The sequence below is a fragment of the Falco naumanni genome, chromosome 1, assembly GCF_017639655.2.
Source record: "Falco naumanni isolate bFalNau1 chromosome 1, bFalNau1.pat, whole genome shotgun sequence".
NCBI classification, from domain to species: domain Eukaryota; kingdom Metazoa; phylum Chordata; class Aves; order Falconiformes; family Falconidae; genus Falco; species Falco naumanni.
In genome coordinates, this window is record NC_054054.1 from 36,161,154 (window position 1) to 36,182,551 (window position 21,398).

Sequence of the window (21,398 nt, forward strand, 5' to 3'; positions counted from 1 at the left end):
GCAACAAGCCATCAGGTTGCTTCCCCAGCAACATTTTCTGCACCCTGAATGAAAATGATGGAAGTCTGGAGCTTGCTGCAACTTACATTTCAGTATGTTTTATATTCTTGCCAACAGTATCAAAACCACTCTAGTTCAAACAAAAGCTACAAGTAAATAATGGATGGAAACGGTATTTTTTGGAAGTGAAGTTTCCAAACTTGAAAATTCAGCAATTCTACCAGAGAACAATCTTCTGAAACCACTATCTTTTAATATTCTTACTGTAAGTTTTCTCAACCAAAAGTTTTACATATCCTCTTCTCCTTTCCCATGCACATTTACAATTTCTTTTGTAAATACTTGTGCGTTAGGAAAACTTCAAGGGTACATAGATATCAAACAAGAGAAAAAACAGTTTTATCACATCTGCTGTACAGAATAACATGCCATATAATAGATGTAGAATACATGATATGATAGCTGTGATATACATTTTTATAGGATAAAATCAACAGAGTTATGAGGTCATGCTGAAGTGGTGCTAAGAGAATCTTTATACCACACATTATTTATTCTGCAAATTCCAAGTACATGTTACAGAAAGGACTGTCAGGAATGTTTTAAAGATTTAAAACCTAAAGCTATTTCCAGCTCTCCTGCCTATGACGCCAAATGTTTTAGTTATCTAATGTTCAACTATGTAAGGCTCATAGGGAGCTGTAAAAACCTGTCATATTGATTGTGTAAAGCTTTTCTACAGTACGAGTCTCAGGACTTCACAGTCCATTATCCAAAACTGTGCCAGGGTTAGCAGCAAGTGCTATTTCCCACAGGAAAATGGAATTTTCTCTCTCCCTCATACTACAAAGCCTGCATGACAGTAGTGTATAAAATCCTGATCCTGATACAGTAAGAAACAGTGTTTGGCCAGCGGTACATTTTGTTCACCTAGAACACATATTTATGGTATCTGTCAACAGCTTTACAGCACTCTGTTTTTTTGCTTAAAGATGTATATTTCACCTTTCAAAATATTATAACCATCAATCTGGTCTCCCGTTGTTTGGGTTCCTCTCTCGTGCCTCAGTGCATGATTAAAGCATGAATCTTGTGTTTTTTAAAAACACATTCTTTCTCTAAAAGATCTTAGGCATTGCAGATTACAAGGCGAGGAGGCGGAAGAAAGCTTTTTTTCCCCTTGACACACGAATGTCAGTTTGAAAACTAGAAAAATGGTGTCAGAAATCCTCCCAGCTGCCTCCGAGTTTCCTGTACTGTAACACTACTAACGTGGGGTGCTCAGCTTTAACACAAGCACTGTTCACAAGCACAAACTGCTTCAGTTTCCCCACTGCAAGCACTGTTAAGTTAATAAAAATAATGTTACCTGTCTGAGCTTGTTACTTCCCCTTTGGTTATCTTATGTGATGCTACATCAGTGGGAAATACAGACAGCAATCAAGAAAAAATAGGTAAATGCAAAAGGTGGAAAAAACCTTTAAATGCTACTAGGAACACTGGTATCTGCCTCACACTCACTCTTTACAGGTGTACGGGTTACAAAAGTGAGCTGCACCAACTGAGATATGGACCTCTATGCTTCAGAAAGAAGGAACACTGGTACCTACACACATAACAAGTAGTCCTTGAAGACCTATCTACACAACTGTATTTGTAGGGAGCTTCAGAAAACCTGGTGTTATGAATTCTCATTGCGCTTCCAGAATAGCTGCACCCTCCACACAGCTAGCACTCACAGCAAAATGAACTGCTTCTACAAGAAATACAAGAAAAAAATGAAACCCCCCTCCTCGCGTACAGCAGTGCGGCCACACTAACACTGCGGTAGAAGATGCTGCAACACTTCTTGGACTCCTAGCACGCATTAATACAGACATCTCCACTGAAAATATCAGAACTAGCATCATTTGATTAGCTTGGTGACACCTTGTTACTATTCCCTTTCTGTTTTGACAAAGGAAATTTGCCTGAGCAGAATTCAGCACGTCTCCACACAGTTCTTCACAGTCAAACCTCGCTGTTTGCAGAAGAGATTAAGGAAGGAAGGGAGAGCGTCATTCAGCAAAAAGACTGCTCCCAACTGACTTTATACAAAGAATTACAATGAAAAGAACATTTTCCAAGCACTGCAACTGTTCTTTTCCCTGTAAGGCATAACATATATAGGCTTCTATGCAGCTGTAACTCCCTTCCGATGAAAGAGCATTTCTTATAAAGGACAGGCAGGGCTCTTTATGAGCCAGCCTTCAGAAGTGTTTGCAACTGCTATGCTCCATTTTAATTTCATATTGCTGGAGAAGGTGCAGCTAAGAAATACAGACAGCCCTGCTGAGTGTGAGCAAACAGCTACCCAGTCCAGCAACTGTGTCCCTCAACATGGGTCTCAAAGAGCGTTAAGATCCTCTTTGTTGGGTAGAAAGGCAGATATGACGTGGGCAGTCTGAAAGCAGGTGGGGAAGGAGAAAATCCTGTATCTGTGCTGTCAGCACTGCTTTTCTTCTGGCTGAAAAAGCAAAAAGCCACCAGCAGCTCTGCCATGATTAAGAGTGTTTGTGTTTTGCAGCTCTCCTAACAACTGGAGATCTCTTCAGGCGGCTTGGCACGCTTCACAGCCTGTATTAGTTCATGCTTCTCTCCGGGGAGAAAGAAGTGGAGCAAGATTCTACTGTCTTGGCCATTTTTCATCTAGAATGCAATTTGAATTATTGAAATTAAGTTAATTATGTTTACCAAGTAATAGCCTAAAGCAGTCTGAAGAATTATTATAGCGAAACCGTATAGTTGCAGCAAGGTGTTCAGAGCCATTCCAGTCCATGCTTGTTTTCCAGTCACTCATACATGAGAAAATTGCATCTTGAGCTTTCTTCACTGAATTTTATGATTCAGGAAAGTTATTTGGGAAAAAGAAGTGTGGGAAATACAGAGACAAGGGTCTGCTGGACGTTAGGTCCAGGTTAGCTGTATCTGCTAATTATTCATATATGAGCAGAATGCATAAGTAAATTCTGTATTTCAAAATAAATTTCTTGAAAAATACTGCATTTATTTAACAATCGTCATATACTGGAAAACTGTAGAACAAGTTGTTACACCAGACAAACTCATTCCATGAATTACATACACATAGCACAGAGTCAGCTACAACTCATGTGAAACCCAAGTACTGAGTCCAACTATTTGTAAAATCTGGTAATTTTTCTAGAGACCATCAGTGTCACAGTTATTTTATACACCTAACTCAGACTTTGAATAGCCCTAAAGAAAGGCTGTGATCCCAGCTGAAAAGGAAAAACACAGCACATGTCTGCTGACTGAATTATTAAAATTATATCTCTTAGGACAGAAGATATTTTTGTTTTATAGTGTGTATGTATATCTAAGCAAAATTCTCAACAGCTGTTAGAGGATACAGGAGACTATATAATAGCATTCAGTACCTTTATCAGACTAAGTCAGATATAGTCAAGTTCACAATACAAGTAACTTTTCCTCTTCCGTAAAAACAAACAGAAAATGATACCTACCTACCTACAGGCATGATGTAAAAATTAACATACAGTAACTATTTTTAATAGTGATTTGTACTGAAAAAAGGCAACCTCAACTATGTGGTGAGTTCAGTTTTTGACTTTATAGTGGGTATACCTGAAGAAAACAACTCCTCCCATGAGGCGGGAACTGGGAGAAGCTCAGATCACTTGATAAAATGGGGAGTTTCAAAACAGAGTCATCTGCTTTCCATGTCACTACCCAATTCAGCTATTATAAAAAAAAAAAGGAGGGTAAAAGGAACATACCCTATGCTGCTGACCAGTTCAAACTTGCCTGTGCTTCTACAAGCCATCATTATCACTGTCTAGAAGAGACTGTCATCCTGCACACTTGAAGTTATGTTTTTATTTATGCATCTACTCTTCTCTGTCAACTTCTATTCAAGAACTATGCTGCAATAAAGTGTTGCAGAATGTGCAGCTTTGGTGCACTTTTCCAAAATTTGTTTAAACTTTAAAACCAGACAGATTTCCTGCACATCAATCACCTTGTATCTCTTAGCATACCACTTTCAGTTTTTCTCTGTAGTCAGCCTTGATTTGCATTAACATTGAAGATATCACCATTAAAGGAAAAAAGTCAGTGTATGTTTATATTTATAAGAATCACACATAAATACATACATTCTGACTATAAACCAAGACCAGAATGTATATCACAAACGAAGAGGAAAATCTCTGGACTTCTGAAAATGTTGATATGCAGGACTCAAAGAAAGGCAGAAATTAACACATACTTAAATTCTTAAAAGCCCCTCTCCCCAATAAGAAATAATAAACACCTTACTGTGATGTTAAATTAAAGAATATTGGAAATTAAAAAGACATTGAAAGTGAATCAGACTAGTGCAACAGCCTAAGACACATTTTCATTATAATAAAATAATAATAAAAAAAGAAATAAAGAAGAAAGGAAACTGGAGTCCTATATGGAATAAGGAAAGAAATTATTCCTAACAGGCTTAATTCAAACTCCTTCAATACTCTTAAAACTACTTGTTTTCATAAGAGCTAAGAAAGGTACTAGCTACCCCAGCTTTCTACTATATACTACTCCACAGCTGTGGTAGAGAGCCCACCACAAACCCTGTATTTCAAACAGCCAAATACACATAAAGGATTGCCAGTTTTGTGAAAGCTATTCATTGAAGAGCTTTCCCGTCACTGAAAACTGAAAGGACTGTGAAGAAACAACTTACTTTTCTTGCAGTCAACTCAATCCATGGCAGGTAATAAATTAAAAGAAAACTTTTTAAAGGGAAAAAAAAAAGTTTCCTTTTTTACAAGTAGTGTGTTAATATTCCAAGTATACCTTTGTTGCTAAAATCATCAATCAGCACAATTTCTGCCAAGTATTTCCTTGGTGTTCTCTTAATGACACTGTGGACTGTCCTCATGAGCGTGGACCATCCTTCATTATGGAAGACAATGACAACGCTGGAGGTGAGCAGGTTATCATCATAATGCCAGTATTTGCATCTGTAAAAAGATAACGATTTTATTAGTTTTCACATCATAATTTACAGAATTGCTTAACACCACCTTTATGTAAATTAAATCTTCACTGATGGCTCTCCTTCGGATTAAAGAGAAACAGGATATGAAAGGTAATATAGCTGAAGTGTATCACAGAGATATGAGGCCCTCAGAGGAGCTTGCTTCCAGCCAGCAAGCCTTTTTTCCCTCCTGAAGGAGGTAGGATGCAGCTGGTGACGAATGACTCCTGCTTCAACAGCTACCTGCTTCCTTCTATGTAGCTGGATGGCATTGCATGGACCCTGCTGAGACACATCCCTACCACAGCACCACAGCTGCCACCTTGCTGTTTGTGCAGTCGGGAGAGAACACTGGAAGAAAAGCCCCAAACTGCAACTGTTGAGACCACAGAATCATGGAACGGCTTGGTTTGGAAGGGACCTTAAAGATCATCCAGTTCCAACCTCCCTGGGCAGGAACACCATCCACTAGACCAGGTTAATATTTATTAATCACATTTATCAACAATGGATTTAATTTGCAATTGTAACATCTATTTTCCCATCTGCATCCCTAAATGAGACTGTTCACCGTCTCCCTAATTACAACCATTCCAGGTATTTCCTTACCCGGAAGTCTCCCTACGTGATCACTAGCCCCTTTTCCAACTGTGATAATACAGTTGGAAACCACCAAACCCAGAGACGTTGCACTTTTGATTTCAATGGGCCAAGACTTCCTTTTTTCATCTTTCATCAAGAGGAGTCACTACTAGAGAGAATCTGACTTTTCAAAGACAACCCTCATGCATTAAAAAATTACTCATGACAGAAACTTCTGTATGAGGCTGAACAAGGCTGAGTGCCGGGTCCTGCACCTGGGTCACACCAGCCCCACGCAGCGCTGCAGGCTGGGGCAGAGCGGCTGGAAAGGGCCTGGTGGGAAAGGGCCTGGGGGTGCTGGGTGACGGCCGGCTGGGCAGGAGCCAGCTCTGTGCCCAGGGGGCCGAGGAGGCCAACAGCATCCTGGCCTGTGTCAGAAACAGTGTGGCCAGCAGGGCTGGGGGAGTGATCGTCCCCCTGTACTCAGCACTGGTGAGGCTGAACTTCAAATCCTGTGTTCAGCTTTGGGTCCCTCACTGCAAGGAAGACACTGAGGTGCTGGAGCTTGTCCAGAGATGGGCAACGGGGCTGGTGAAGGGTCTGGAGCACAAGTCCTATGAGGAGCAGCTGAGGGAACGGGGGTTGTTCAGCCCGGAGAAAAGGATGCTCAGGGGGGACCTTATTGCTCTCTATAGCCGCCTGACAGAGGCTGTAGGCAGGTGGGGGTCGGTCTCTTCCTCCCAGGTAACAAGCGACAGGACAAGAAGAAACGGCCTCGAGTTGTGCCAGGGGAAGTTTAGATCAGATATTAGGAAAAATGTTTTCACTGCAAGGGTGGTCAAGCTTGGAACAGGCTGCCCAGGGAGGTGGTGGGATCACCATCCTTAGAAGTGTTCAAAACCGTGTAGATGTGGTGCTCAGAGGCACGGTTTAGTGGTGGACCTGGCAGTGCTATGTTAATGGTTGGACTTGATGATCTTAGAGGTCTTTTCCAACCTAAATGATTCTATGATTTTAAACTTGCAGACACGCAAACTTCCGTAGTTATATTTCTCTATATACAATAAAAAGTTTAAATACGGAAAAGCATTCCTGTGTTTGAAAGTTATTACCTTAATCACCAGAAATCTCAAGTCTGTGAAAATTAAACATGGAAAGAACTCACGCAGCAGATCTACAGGCATTCAAAGAACATTTCTTTAGTGAAATGGGACATATTTCACTTATTGTCAGGGAACAGCATCAATAAATATGTATTTCTCACCCACCAGAAAAAAAAGAAATTGGTAGAAACATACTATTAATTTTGGTCCTGTGGGAAAAGAAAATTAGAGAATCAAACCAGTCTATAACTAAGCCTGATCTAATAAGGCATTTCTTCTCTTAGTCAGGCATGCTGTAAGCAACCTCTGAAATGGCACGATCTCTACTAGTATGGTTTACTAACTAAAATCCTCCAGCTCCAATGTTTCTGTGCCTGAAGTAGCTGCAGCTACTCATATTTATGAACTGCCAATATACAAGTGCTAGACTGTTTAAAATGCATAGTTCAGGCCACTGCTGCCTTCCTTCCATAGATACCTCTCGAAAGGCTTCAGCTGATTACAGGATGCAATACTTTCGTTTGTAGCACAAGCATTTAAGGCTTAAGCTGTCGACAACTTACTTAGTGATTTGCAGATATAAAATGGATATGCTACTTAGGTGTAAAGTTGGCTGTGTGGAAGATTTTCCATCGTGTGTTTAACAACAGATTAATAACAGAACCATGTTGCTTTACACATATATACAGCTGGATAAATTCTGGTGATAGAATTACGTTAAAATGGATGAAAACGGGGTGTTACAGGTTCAAAATCGGTGTGCCAGCTGAATGCCATTCAATAGCTCCATGTAAAATGTAGTGAAAATTAATAGCACCTTTTGCCTCAAAGGAGAAGGCAGTATCTGATGCAGGTTGCACCATGCCGCTGACCTGTACTTTCAGCAGTTTAGCTCGGAAATTTTTTGCTCTCCAATTAAAAAGACAGACAGCTAAAACATTTCAGACTGCCTTCAACAACAGAAACAAAGCAAACCCTGCAAAAATCCCCAGATCTTTTGGTTGCTTATTTCTCCCACTTGCTGCAGTATCGCCAAGTCACATTTAAGAACAAAATGGTGAAGAGCGTAAGAATGAAAGACAGCAAGTAACTTAACATAATTCAAAAAAGCCAAATGTATTACAAGAGCCTGAACTGAACAACACATCTGTGAGCAATTTATAAGCATTTTTTGATCTGTATTTAATACATTTTTAAAACATAAAACCAGAGGTCTAGACAGGCTTTTTGCTACATATCCAACTTAATCTCCTCAAATCTGTCAGCACATTTCACCTTTTAAACTTGAAAAATCACGTGTTGCTAAATGTGCCATTTGCAAGCCATAAAAGCACTACATTTATACCTCTAGTAAGATTATACTTTTAGCTTTTTCCAGAGGCTTTATTTCACTTATTGGACAGTCCACAGACTGACTCATCAAGCCCATAAGCTCCAAGAGACTGCAGTAACTCCTATGCACAATCTTGTCTCTCATCTTGCATTGAGAATTAGAGGTTTGAAACATGGTAATTGTTTTAGATTTGGAATTAATAAATATTTCAATATCTGTGGCAATTTTCCCCAAGAAATGTACTCAAGTATTTGAGAGACAAAAATCAGGAATCTCCACTCTCATTTCCTTCATATCCACAGGGAAGGAACCAGGCAAGAGCCCTTCTTCAGTGGAGCAGCACTGACATCCAGTGGTTGGCAAACTAAATACCAAAAAAACATAAAAGCATTTCCCTTGTGTTTGAAGCTGAATTTTACAGTACTCGTTTCCCTGTAAGTTTTAGGCACCAGAAAAGGTAAATAAAAAGCCTGAATTTCCAGACTCGCGCTTCAGTTTTAAAAGATAGGGTCAAGTAGATATGGGCGTCCAGGCAAAATCTGCAAGCTGTTGAAAACTGGCACAGGCAGATTCAAAGCACAAAAGGGGCTGTGACAAAGAGGATTTAAATATGTTTGAACCTCTAGCTTCATCCCCTGGGTGCTATCCTGCCCACATACGGTAGCATGGTGCCCTTTTGGGTGTAGCCTGCCGGCCAGCTGTGCTGATATGCTGTGAACCAAATGAGTAAACAGGCTCACTTCCAATTATTTTGAATACTTACCTGTACAGCTGAGAGGATGGTACACTGCAGAAGATACACAGGAATGGAGGGTAGCACCCTTAAGCTAGTCTTGCCTCTAGGTGCTTCACATGACTTTTCCTGGCCCTTGTAAAGCGTTATTGTATGGGGCAAGGAGCAGAGGAGCAGGCGCCCACAGATCTGTGAAGGGCTGGCAACACCCTCCCAGGGCAGTGCTGCAGGAAAAGCAGCTCTTTGCTTCTTTTCCTCAGGGAGCAAATAGGTGAAAGGAATCAACACCTTTAGTCCATGAATAAAAAACCCCTGTCTCCGAATCAGCACTGGTATTATGGAGCAGAACCATGGAGTGATGCATCACTGGAGCGTGAAGAAAGCTTTCCGAAGACACAGTAATGATCTAATGGAGAAACAGGGTGAGTAACATTTCTTCTATTAGTGTGCACACTTGAGATGTGAGTTAGTCTTACGCCCTTCTCCACCCCTGAGAAGGAACAGTACTGTTGGAGACCACGCCACACCAACATCCCTGTCCCTCGATCACAAAGTTGAGCACCAGCCACAGCAGGAAAGGAACCTTTTTACAGGGGACCCCTCTGCAGAAGAAGCTAGACATCTGGGCTGCAGCACTCTTCGCTTGGGGAAATTCTGCTTTTAGCTTTACAGCTTTGTACTTTATTCATTGGCTTGCTCTTACTGATATCCCATGGCCCCACAAATGTGATCGTCCATACATGCTCCAAGGACTGGATGATCCTACAGCCTCCCCGTTAGCAAGCACTGCAGTTGCAGATGTAGGCTGAAGTCTCCTTAGGCTAAAATAAGTCAAGGCTAGAGGCTGCTTCTCTTGAAAGAGTGATTCAGCCATCAAGCAAAAATGCAAGAAGGGAACAAGACAGCACCTCGAAGACAATTTAATGGTAAACCCCAATCAGATAAATACTTAAGAGGGCAAGATGTGGAGCCAGCAGAAGTACTTCTCACGTCATCCTGAATTCCTAACTTCCCCAGCATACCAGCAGCTAAGCTCCAGAGAAAAGTGAGCGGTATTGGGCCCGTAATGGGACTATCTAACCAGCACCTGTGCTTACCAAAGGCACATTCAGTCCCCTCTCTGCATTTTAAAGCACTGTACTTGTGAGCACAGACCAAAATGTAGCAGCACAGATTCCTTCGAGACAGGCAGCTGCCGTCGCATTCCTGTAACAGCTCCAGCAGTTTCAAGCTGAGAGCTCTGAATCACTACAAAGCTGAAGGTCTCAATTTAGCACTTACCCTGAAATTGTAAATGACATAAAAATAATGGAATCTCTCCTCTCCATTAATAAAACTGTTCACTATTCTAAATTGTATTTTATTTCATGTTTATTTAAATTGGTATGACATTCATAGTGAAATCAATTATCACTACTGATAATTGCTTTATAGCATATGAATTTTTCTCACTCTTTGAGAAAGTCTAACACCAGCAGAGCCCAAAAATATCAGGGGCTCTGTTTCCATTTGCAGCTTCCTTTTCCAGTAAGCCCTGTTCTTACCTTAGGAGGAGACAGTGGTTCAGCACACAGCATGCTGTTTACATACTTTGATACTGAGGTCAGGGCTGCTTGTTATTTTAAATCATAAATTTATAATGATTACTGCATCTACCCCCTAGGAAGATGGATGAGTTTCTCTCACAAAACATCTTCAATAGTTTGCTCATCTGTGTGATTGAGACCACCAAAGTCCTAGCTGAGAGCGGTTGCCTGGTGCCTGCAAGCCAGAGGGAACATTGCCCAAGCCCAGAGTAGACAGAGAACTGGGCATTTTGTTGTTAAGGTAAGACTAACTAAATCTAATGTTAATACTGATTTGCTACCTATGAAGCCTTATAGGGTATTTTCATGCATCATCAACATCAATATAAGATTAAAGTAGTCAACTTACAAAACAGGGGTTCTGGAAGAGAAGTGAAATGACAAACCTAAAAAGACAGTTTGATAAGCAGAGTAATTTTTTTTTATTTGCCTTCAGCAGACAGCAGTAAAATCTCTACTACACACTACCTAACAGCTTAAACCTATGCTGAAACAGCATTTCCTATTTTTACAATACCTAAAAGCTATGTTAGTTTCCATTCGTGTAGTAGCCTATATGACTGATTACATAATTATAATAGTATATATAATATAAAAATATATTATATAATTATAATTTTGTTATTAGTGCCCCTGGAAGCACAAGCTACATCTCCTATTATACATATCCTATCATAACTCTGAAAGTGCCACAATCCAAACTCTGGGCAAGGTTTGCACAGAGACCTGGCTCATAGGAAAACTAAAGGAATAAACTTTGCATTTTTCTTTTAATCACAAGATTCTTGCCCACAGTTATCACTTGCCCAATACTGAAAAATTTGAAGCAATAAACACCATAGGGCAGGAGAGCTGGGGCAGCTAGGTGGCTACACTAAATCCCTTTCCTTGGGGATGGGGAAGCCACCTTACAGAGAGATGGAGCCAAAGCCCTCTTCTTTCCTGTTTTGGTTTAAAGTGGCGCAGTACCTACCTCCCAGCACACCTCCAGTCCTTCTGCAGCATCACGGCACACTGTGCACTATTGCAGGGAGGAGATGGGGCAAGCGGATCACTCAGCACCAGCATGGGACATCGCTGTGCGTCAGCTGTGTCCTCAGAAAACCCTGATAAGAAGCTACAACACGCTGCATGCAGCAGGTCTCGTCATTTCTCTGTTGAGGTGGGCACTAGTTTAGGAAGTGACGGCTTGATCCCTTTGCTTATATACAGCTCAGAGAAGTCTAGGCTGTGCATAATTTTGGATTTATCAAACACCGATAGGTTTTACCTGATAAACAAAAGGCTAGAAAGAAGCTTGGAGCAGTGGGCTTAGTCCCACAGAAATACTTCGTTTCTACCATGCCTTCCTCATCAGATACTAAACCTTGAAGTTCCTGCCCATGCTGAGCTGGACTGAATTACATCATCCAAGTTTATTTAAATGCTTTACCACAGTAAGTTCTGGTTAACAGGAACAAGACAGAGCATAAGAAGTTTATTTAATTTTTTAGTCTCACCTTCAGATTACAACTTATTTGACAGAATTCTTCCTCTATTTGCCCCAAAATTTCTATCATGCAAGACAGCAGCTGGAGGGTTACACAAGCAGCTGCAGGAAACCTCTCAGACTTTTCTCTGCCTGTTCGTCTGAAGTCAAGGTTTAAGGCAGAATTTAAATATACTTGAGACACTGCACTATACATTTTTGCTGGGTAAGATGTCCTGTTCAGAGCTTGATCTTCTTATTTCAGATGTGCACACACACTGAGGTAATTAAATCCAACTACAAGTAACACACCTGGTGCCTCTGTCAACTTCTTTGTACTCTTTGGGTGAACTTTTTCTTTGTTGAGACTTAAAATCTGAAATGCTAGCATCCAACACTAAAGAGACACAGGATCCATCTTCACTACAGTTTTCACTACTGGGACCTGAAACATTAACAGAAAATGCTTGGTTTTGCTTTAAGGCCAATGCCTGGAATTCAAATCTTTCCTGACTACAAGGAGATGCTCTGACAATACATGGCTAATTCCACTTTAAACACATTTTTTTTCCTCCAGGAGTCTTGCCAGCAGTAAGGCAGCTGATAAGCTGCAGTAGAAAGCCAGCCTTCCTGATTCAGTGTGACGACTATAATTCACCTGATTCTCAACCCCAGCTCTCATAGGGGTGCACAAAGATTTATGCGCATACTATAAAATTAGTTTTCTTGGTTACAGTTCCAGTGTACTATGTGACACTTGAATAAAAGATTTTCCCAAGGTGCCATGTGAAATGAAACCAAGTCCCTAATGCTCCATTTCCGATGACACAGATACCAACAGTAATTACTGAAATTCTTCATATAACAGTATCAAATATGTAATTTGCACAGTGCTATAATTAAGGAACTAATCACATTCCTGAAGAAAGCAGGCTCCACTCTAGAGCTTTTCTATTCAATTCTCCTTAGCTACAACAAGACTGACCAGACAACCAACTACTTACTGTAAGAAAATATATTAAAATCACATTATTTGTCCAGAGCAAGAAAACCATCCATTTCTAATGCATAGCCAAAATTCAGCTGCCTTAATTTATACCCTGAGTAACTGTTTACAATTAAAGATTTCTGTATTTTTTTGACTCAAGTCCAGCACCAAAATTTTTCTATACAGTTTGATATTTTTAAATAGCACTTGGACCAACCAAAGAGTCTAAGCTGTCACCACTAAACTATGACAGGAAAAATACCTTTACTAACAGCTCTGCATGTGTGTATTTTTAAGTCAAGTCAGAAGTCTTTATTTTCGGCAAGAAATCCCTCCTCTGCTTGTTCTAAAACTAAAAATAAATAAATGAATAAAACACCCTTCAAAACAATGTACAATTTTTAATTCCCTTTCTCATTCCCTTTTGATTTGTTTTATAAAATGTTGCAAACTGCAAAAACAGTTGTCCAAAAATACATTTCTATACACAAGCAGCATTGTACTCAAGCAAGGAAGAGTTACTTTTTCAGGTTTTTCAACAAAAGCTAATTGCCAGTTGCTCTGTTTGAAGTAAAAAGGTGACCCATGATAACAGATCCAATTATTCAAGTACAAATTTGCATGGCCCAGGGGACATGCCTTGTAACAGCAATAATGTCATTAAAAAGGAAAAGTCAAACTGGATAATCCGTGGAAGGAAAAAACACTTAAAAATATTTATTTTGCCATGATCAGACTGATAGGTGTGTGTGGGTGATGCAGCTGAAATTCTGGCTCACGCTGGTGATCAGACAGCAGTTATCTAATGACATATTGAAAAAAAAAATCCACTAAAGATTAATTTGTCTCATGCCATAAACATTCACAGAGAGTCATGATGTTTCCTCTCCCTGTCAAACTACTCAGAATAAAATTCCTGCAACATTTGTCAAAAGAAGCTGTCAAAAAAAAAAAGTAGCTTAAATAGGCATAACACTAAAACCCTCTGGGTCAGTAAGAACAATTTGTAAGCAAGTCGTGTGTGGGTTGGATAACAGCAGCGTATCAAGCCTGACCAAGGCATGTTGAGCACTGATCCTTTCTTGCAGCCAACAGTTAATTACCCTGGCATGAAATCTGATCAACAGTGTGAACATCCCTGGCTTAAGGGCTCTACAGTAATATAAGTTAGTAAATAGGACAGATAAGGAGTTTCACAGAGATCTCTTACAACATACTTCAAGAGAATGCTTCTTGACTTAAATTTCAATCCCAAGTCGACTTAAATTCCAACCCAAAGGCAATCAGCATGACTCGAGCCCAACAAAATATACCAATGGAAATGGCAGAGGCAGACTGGAGTCTTCTACCAAGAAAGCAAACTTCATAAAGGAAAACCTGCATTGCTGCTTAGTGGTTTTGAGATAAAAGACACTACAAAGACTCTGCAACTAATGCATTGTAGATATGTATTTTTTAGAAATACTGAACACAGTTTCTTTGGAACAACTCACATTGCTTTGGTCTTGTATAACCAGATGTAGCTCTTGAAATGAGCCATACACCAGACAGCTTACTGTCACAGCTCAACACGCATAGTCATCAGCCGTTTTGTCCATCAGACAGTTTTCTGTCTCTTTTTGATTTCTTCCAACAGAGGAACCATTACTTAAATGTTTGCTAACATCTGTCACGAGAAGTTCAAGATTTCAGATGTTACTTTGTCAAAAGTGTCCCAGGAATGGCTTCTTTGAGGACAACCTCCCCAAAATGCATGAACAGCCCATCCCCACATGCAGTAAGTCAAACAGGCACAGCAGAAAGCCCAGCTGGCTGCACCAAGAACTCCTGAAGGAGCTCCAATGCAAAAAGAAAGAGTAGGGAAGGTAGATGCACGGACTGGCTACCTAGAAGGAGTACAGAAATACTGCCTGAGCACTTGCAGAGACAAATAAAGGCAAAGCTCCAGTGAAGTTGAGAACCATGAGATGGGAAGGGCAATGAGAAGAGCTTGTAGGCAAAAGGAACACTAAAGAAAACACAGGTTTACTGCTGAATGAGATGCAACTTGGTGTCAAAGGACACTGAAAAAAGTGAGACACCCTACACCTGATTTCCCTCAGTCTTCACTTGCAAGGTTTGCTGTCATACCTCCCCAGTCTGGGTGTGTAGTGGCAAAGTTTGCAGAATGAAGGAATATTCACCATAAAGGAAGGTTGGGTCAGGGACCACATCACTGGACACATCACAGCAAACGCGGTAAACACAACACAAGTCCATGGGACTGGATGGGCCACACCGGAGGGTGCTGAGGGAGCTTGTGATGACATTATGAGGTCATGCGCAACCATTTTTACAAGGTCGTGGCACCTGATCGTGGTTCCTGAGGACTGACAAAGACAAATGCCATGCACACCGTCAAGCAGGAAGATCCAGGGAACTATGGCCAGCCAGCCTAATCTCTGCCCTTGCAAAGATGACAGAAGGTGGAAGCCATTTCTAAGTGCACAAAGAAGGTGTTTGGGAAGAGCCAACATGGTTTTACCAAGGGCACATCCTTCATCCTGACCCTGAAAAAGCTTCCAACTCCAAATTACTATCTTTTCCTGCATCAAACCAGCTATTAACAACAGCCACTGGGAATAAAAAGCATAAGGCTATGTCCTGCAAGGATCCATTTAGGATAATGACTTAAAAAGCAAAATGCAGTTTGACTTGTCAGAAGGAGGCCAACACACAATGACAACATTTAACACTGGGGTTTATATTAATTTTTTAAAACATACTGAGATTATTATACAACTTATATATCTGCTCAGATAGTCATGCAGCAGAACTAGAGTCTTCCATGAGAACATAAGAAAGAACATTTTTCATTGATGTGATATGACAATTGACCACAGATTTCATGCAGCTGGACTTCTAAGAGTGACAATCATTTCACTTATGTCTCTATTTTAAACCCATTGAACTGGAGGCCTGATTTTGCAGCAGGTCTTTCCAGTCAGGCTTTTACCCACAGCTCCAAATGCCAGAGCCCCTCCGGCCAGCACTGTGCCCGCTTTGCCGTGGCTATCTTTAGCTACACCATGGGAAGTAACAGAACAGGTTGAAAGAAGCACAACAGAGGCCTGGCCCAAGGACTGATTCAGCACCTCATACCCTCCTCCGTCATGGGGCTGAGAGGGTATGGACATGGACAATTTATGTCTTTATTTTTTCCAGATGGAAAGAGGGAGAAAATACCTGGATTTACCAAATTTCCAGGCAATGGCAAGAAAAATAAAGAAAAAAAAGCAGCAGTGCTTCAGTGCCTGGATGAGAAAATGGTATAGAGCAGCATGTTCTGAATTCATGAGTACCTGGTGAAAATTCTGGAATTGATTAACTTCATCCAGGGACTGCCTTCTCTAAAATAAACCAGAACCAAATTACTACAGCTTAAATGTGCCAGGGATCTTCTAGCATGAAGACAAGGGGAAGCCATTGATACCACCATACAGCAGTAGTGGCTGCCCAAGCAGGACTCAGACAGCACCTGTGACATGTAGGAGGAACTGAAGCACCTGAGAAGACAGAAAACACAGGCAGGAAACTTCCACCGCCTCAGGGGACACAGTAAATACCAACCATGCTCCAGAGACTACTGTTTCAGGCATCAGCAGTTAGTGTTCCCAGGGGACAAAACACCAGAGCACCCACAAGAGAAGCAGCGCATTTTGAGTACTCAGCACAGCGTGGAGCTCCGCTGAAGACATACCTGTGTAGGAACCATACTCTAACTGTAGCCACAACGCACTGAAATTCCAGTGCTAGAAGACAGATGGCCTAGTGACGCCTCCTTCTGAAAAGGGGAATTATAAAGACATGAGTTGGCTTATTGAAAAGATAAACTAAGGGTAAAATGCTTTCAGGTAGAATGGAGCTTTTTCAAAGACACTGTATGAGAAGCTGAGAATGTTTACCATTAACTATTAAAAAAAACAACCTACAGAGGAACTAGGGAAAGCCAGCATGATTAAAAATCAGATGCTGTTAGCAGTAAGACAGATATTCTTTAAGTGCATAGGGTGGTATCCAAACACAGAAAACAGAAATAAGCACCAATTCAGACAAACTGAATGTAAATAATAAGATAGAGTTAAAAAAGAAGTTTGAGAAATAGCTTACTTAAGTATAAAAGCTGCTATTGAAATATTTTTTTCAAACACCGCAAGTAGGATGCCTGCCAGAAAGTCTGTTGGGATGACAGATGAGATGATCAAAATGAAAAGAGACCACTTCATAAGCAGAAAAGCTAAATAATTTCCGTCAAACTCTTAGCCAGACACCCAGGGAAGAGAACAAAAGCAAGGCAAGCACATAGCGATACTTCCCACTATATGCTCCTATCTTCAGCTACCTGAAGCTTAGGGACTTTGTAATTCAGACGCATCTGCACGATAGCTTCTAATGGATTCTTCTGCCATAAATTTTAAATAAACCCAGTATTTCCAAAAGAATGCAACAGGAACTGACAAACTATTGTGTTCTGTAGCTGTTGCTGACACCAGCCTTGTTATCAAACAAATAGACGGAGGAAAACACAACACCAATTTTTATAAAAGGGCCCTGGGTAGCTAAAGAATTGCAGATCACTAAGTCTGACTTCTGTGTTGAAAAGAAGCTAGTAATAAATAACAAAATTAGTAAACCATAAAAACAGCTTTTTGTGCCAGAAAGCCATGCCACAGAAACATATCTTTTGAAGAAATCCAAAGGTATGTGGACACGGGTGAGCCTATTAATACAGTAACTGAAATTCCAAAGCCTTTGATAAGGTTCTTTGCTGGGTATGGCATGGCAAGATAGAAGATCTCTTCTAATAACAACTGCTAAAATGTAAAAGCTATCTATTCATTCCAATTTTTTAAGCAAGTTTGTGACTGTAGCAGCATAAGTGTTTTGTGCTGGAAGCCAAGCTGTTCACCTGCTCTTCCAGGTCATTACTGAACAATGAAAACTGTTTTTGGTAGTTGCAATTAAAATGACTATAAACAGCTGCAGAATAATTCAGGGACACTACGGAGGAAATGAGCTGGCAGAAGAGTTCATTGCAAGTGCAAGTAAAGGTATATGCAGTACGAGACGCCTCTTAGTGTGTATACTCTGTGATAGACCCTACATTTGACATTACCACTCAAAAAAAAAAATAAATCTTAGTCAAACATGGATAGGTCTTTAAGCATTTTAGCTCAGAGTTAATGAAAGGACAAATACAATGGCAGGAATAATAAGGAAGGAATATGAAACATTTCTGCATTAGCTTCATGTAGATCTCTCCAATACTCCTGTATCACAGGGTGGTACGTGACAGTATCTGGGAGAAGAGCTTGAAACACACACCATGTTCTTCAGCCTGGAAAAAGTTACTGACTCTGGATGTTATTAATGCCGGGAGTATAAAAGCATTTAAAAAACAAGCCTGTGCACTGAAAAAGGTCCATGAAGCATGACAATCCTGTTGCAAGTTTTTGCTCAAGTTTCCCAGCCCACTGGTTGCCAGGAATGAAACTTAGTCTGTTCTTGTATGTTTTCTCCCAAGCATATGCTATTGGCCAGAGCTAGAGACAAGATTGTAAAGAAGAATGATCTCTGGTCAGACTACAGCAGTATTTTTAAAATTCCATTTTATTTTAAAATACTCTGGACAAGTGGTTCATTATTCTGGAAAAACAATTCAGTTCTTGTTGTCCCTAGCAGAAATTCTCTTCAGTTAAGATTTTTTTTTTGAGAGGACACACCTTGTTAGGTGACAGCATGTATCTTCAAACCTAGGTCCAGTTTTTATTTCCCCAGCACGGTGTGTTTATCTTGAATTCAAAAGCACCCAGAGACTACTCTATTTTTACTTCAGCTCTACCTCTGTGTAGACTCCTGATCACAAAAGATTAATAAAAAATTCAGGGAGCAATCAAATCAATATCCTTCTTCCCTAAAGCTAACATTAGTTTTATCACAGGTCCGCTAGGAGGCAGGGACAACATGTAAAATTCAGTATGAATGATTGCTCTTAAAAGGCTGCCACCTACCAGGATAATAAAAAACTATCAAAAAATGGTAAAAATAACCAAGTTTTAAGTAAAAGTTTTCTTCCAGCAACTGTATACTGAGGTTCTGGACAGGGCCTGCTAAGCCTGCTCTACTTCTTTGCCACTAGAAATAAAGTGGAAAACAGGTATTGCTTCACCTACACCCAGTTTATGGCTCCCCTGGCCCTCCTGCACAGCGCTGAAAGGCTGCAGTGAGATGATGCCATATTTGACATTTTGCACAGTGACTTTTATGTATCCCCATACATTCTTGATTTTGTTTAACCAAACCTATGACTTGCTGTATGCTGCCAGAAGTGCTTGGCTTCAGCCTCAAAATAGATTGGTTAAAATCCATAAGGCAGGAATATGCAGAACTGGCAAAACGTAAATATTCCGATGTACCCAGCAAACAACTTCGACATGCCATCCAATATTACTCTTCGCTACAGGGCACAGCAAGAATTAAGGCTTTTTAAGGCAGCCGAGACTGCCCAGAATCACCAACAAAGTTCCTACCGAATCAATAAAGGCAGCTGGCAAGTCATCTTGGCAACATGTCCACCTCCAAAGTCAAATCTAATAGCAGGACTGAATCCCCCTTTGTTGACAATTTCTTCCCTCTTTCCCCTGCAGCAGGGACAAGCTCTAAGGCTACATGGGCTTTTAAGCTGAAAGAGACAGTTCTTGCAGCACTATTTCATTCCGGCTACGACTGTCTGGGAAAGCATTTGGCATACTTCACTGAACAAACCTGACTGCTTACAGTGACGCTTAAAGATTTTGACGCTTAAAGGAAGAGAAGGCTGAGGTGAGGTCTACCCGGATTTAAATGTGTATGAATGAATAACCCGGTCTTTAATTGAATGATCTTCCTCAATTAGCAATGCCAAGATGCTGTTAACCAAAAAAAGATTATCATATTGCTCTTTGGCAGGATAAAACTGAAAGTTGATCAGCCTTATCAACCAAAATGGTTTCTGGACTTTATAAACAGATCAGCAGGAGGAAAATAAACAGCATGTCCAACAGGCAATCGGCTACCTTTTGCTGCATTTCTCACCAGTATCAGGGAATGAGCAGGGAAGTTGAGTATGCCGAAGTATCGGCCAGTCTTACCTTGCTTCCCCCCTTGTCTGCTGCTCCCAGGAGACACACGGAAGCTATAAACCTTTAACCCATTCAGGGCAATTGTAAGCATCCCAAGTATTCAACACATAAAATATTTGATATAAAGTTGTCTGAAAGATGCCTTTTGTTCACATTGTTTTTTATGCAGTTTTGTTTGCTTGCTTAAAAAATTAAATAATAAAACCTAAGTTTGATTTGAGCACCTGGCTTTGACCTCCACAGAAGACTTACCTGCAAATGTGTTTGGAGGAAATGTTTTTAAAATTAATATTTTCTACTCTGATCAGTCACATGGCTGCCCTTCCTATTCCTCAAAGTATGCAAAACATTTAATTCTTGTTTGTGAATTTCTATTTATTACTCTTCTTCAGAACAGACGTAAAGACAAACTGAGATTATGCTAAAAATACTTCAGGAAGCTATAGGTACAGCACCATTTGGCAGATACGTATGCCCTCTGATGCACTCCACCTTGGGAAGAATGGAGGGGGAGAGAGAGTACTTGAGCTCTGCTGCCGAAGTTACGGCTACCGGCCTGGGCAGAAGCAGCCCAGTCTCACCTGCATGCAGCAGTGCTGCCATTTCTGCTTTGCTGTCCTCACGGAGCAGACAGCAAGGAGGGGAGTGTGCTCCCACCTCCTTCCCCCCCTCCCTCTAGGGAAGGCAGGGCCAAAGGGAGCTCTGCTCACATGAACTCCTGGCATCGGCTCCCCTCTACTCAGTTCATCACGACATCCGACAGGGAAATTGTTTTTCTTTGTGAGTGTCCTCAGTCCCATTGCCTCCTACAAAAGAGGCCACCCACAGTGGCTGCAAATGCCTCAGCAGAAGCAGCAGTGGCTAGGAAATAACCTCCTATAACAAAGAAAACTCTGACCTACACAGGTTACCCAGATTGTTTCTTCCCCTTCAGAAAAGTCTCATTACACAGAGGTCCAACTGCTGACCACAGTGAAGAAAGAAAACTGAAGTGAACCCCAGGACAGCCGATGCTTCCTTGCCACCAGCAGCAGACAGGCATGGTCCTCTCCTCCAACGGCCAGCAAGTGGAAATCTTTAGTAATTCACCCGAGGAATACGGCACGCAGGAAGGGAAATGCTGTTCTCTGTGCACTTCGTTCACTTTCAGTGAGTACACAACTGGGTAGTAAATTCAAGCAGCTGTAACATGCACAGGCATGAGTCACTCACAGCTGGCCAGTTCTCTCCTACCTTGCAAAATGGAAAAACACTCACTATGAAAGACCACAGCAAAGCCTCAGTAACCAGCCAGTGACCAACCAAACAGATCAGCTGCCACAGCTGGAAACATACAACCCAGAGGTTGGCACCCAATCCAGGGATCGGCATGCTCCATTGCTAGGGATGATGGGG

General features: G+C 41.0%; 1 protein-coding gene across 2 annotated transcripts in view; it reads right to left on the minus strand.

Moving 5' to 3' along the window:
• The window catches only part of GALNT7 (polypeptide N-acetylgalactosaminyltransferase 7), a 75,444-nt gene that overhangs the window by 20,876 nt on the left and 33,170 nt on the right, over window positions 1-21,398 (minus strand). For both annotated transcript variants that reach the window (XM_040589006.1, XM_040588996.1), the window contains exon 3: window positions 4,867-5,033. In XM_040589006.1, coding sequence (XP_040444940.1) covers window positions 4,867-5,033 — 167 coding nt within the window. The remainder of the gene's footprint in view (window positions 1-4,866; window positions 5,034-21,398) is intronic.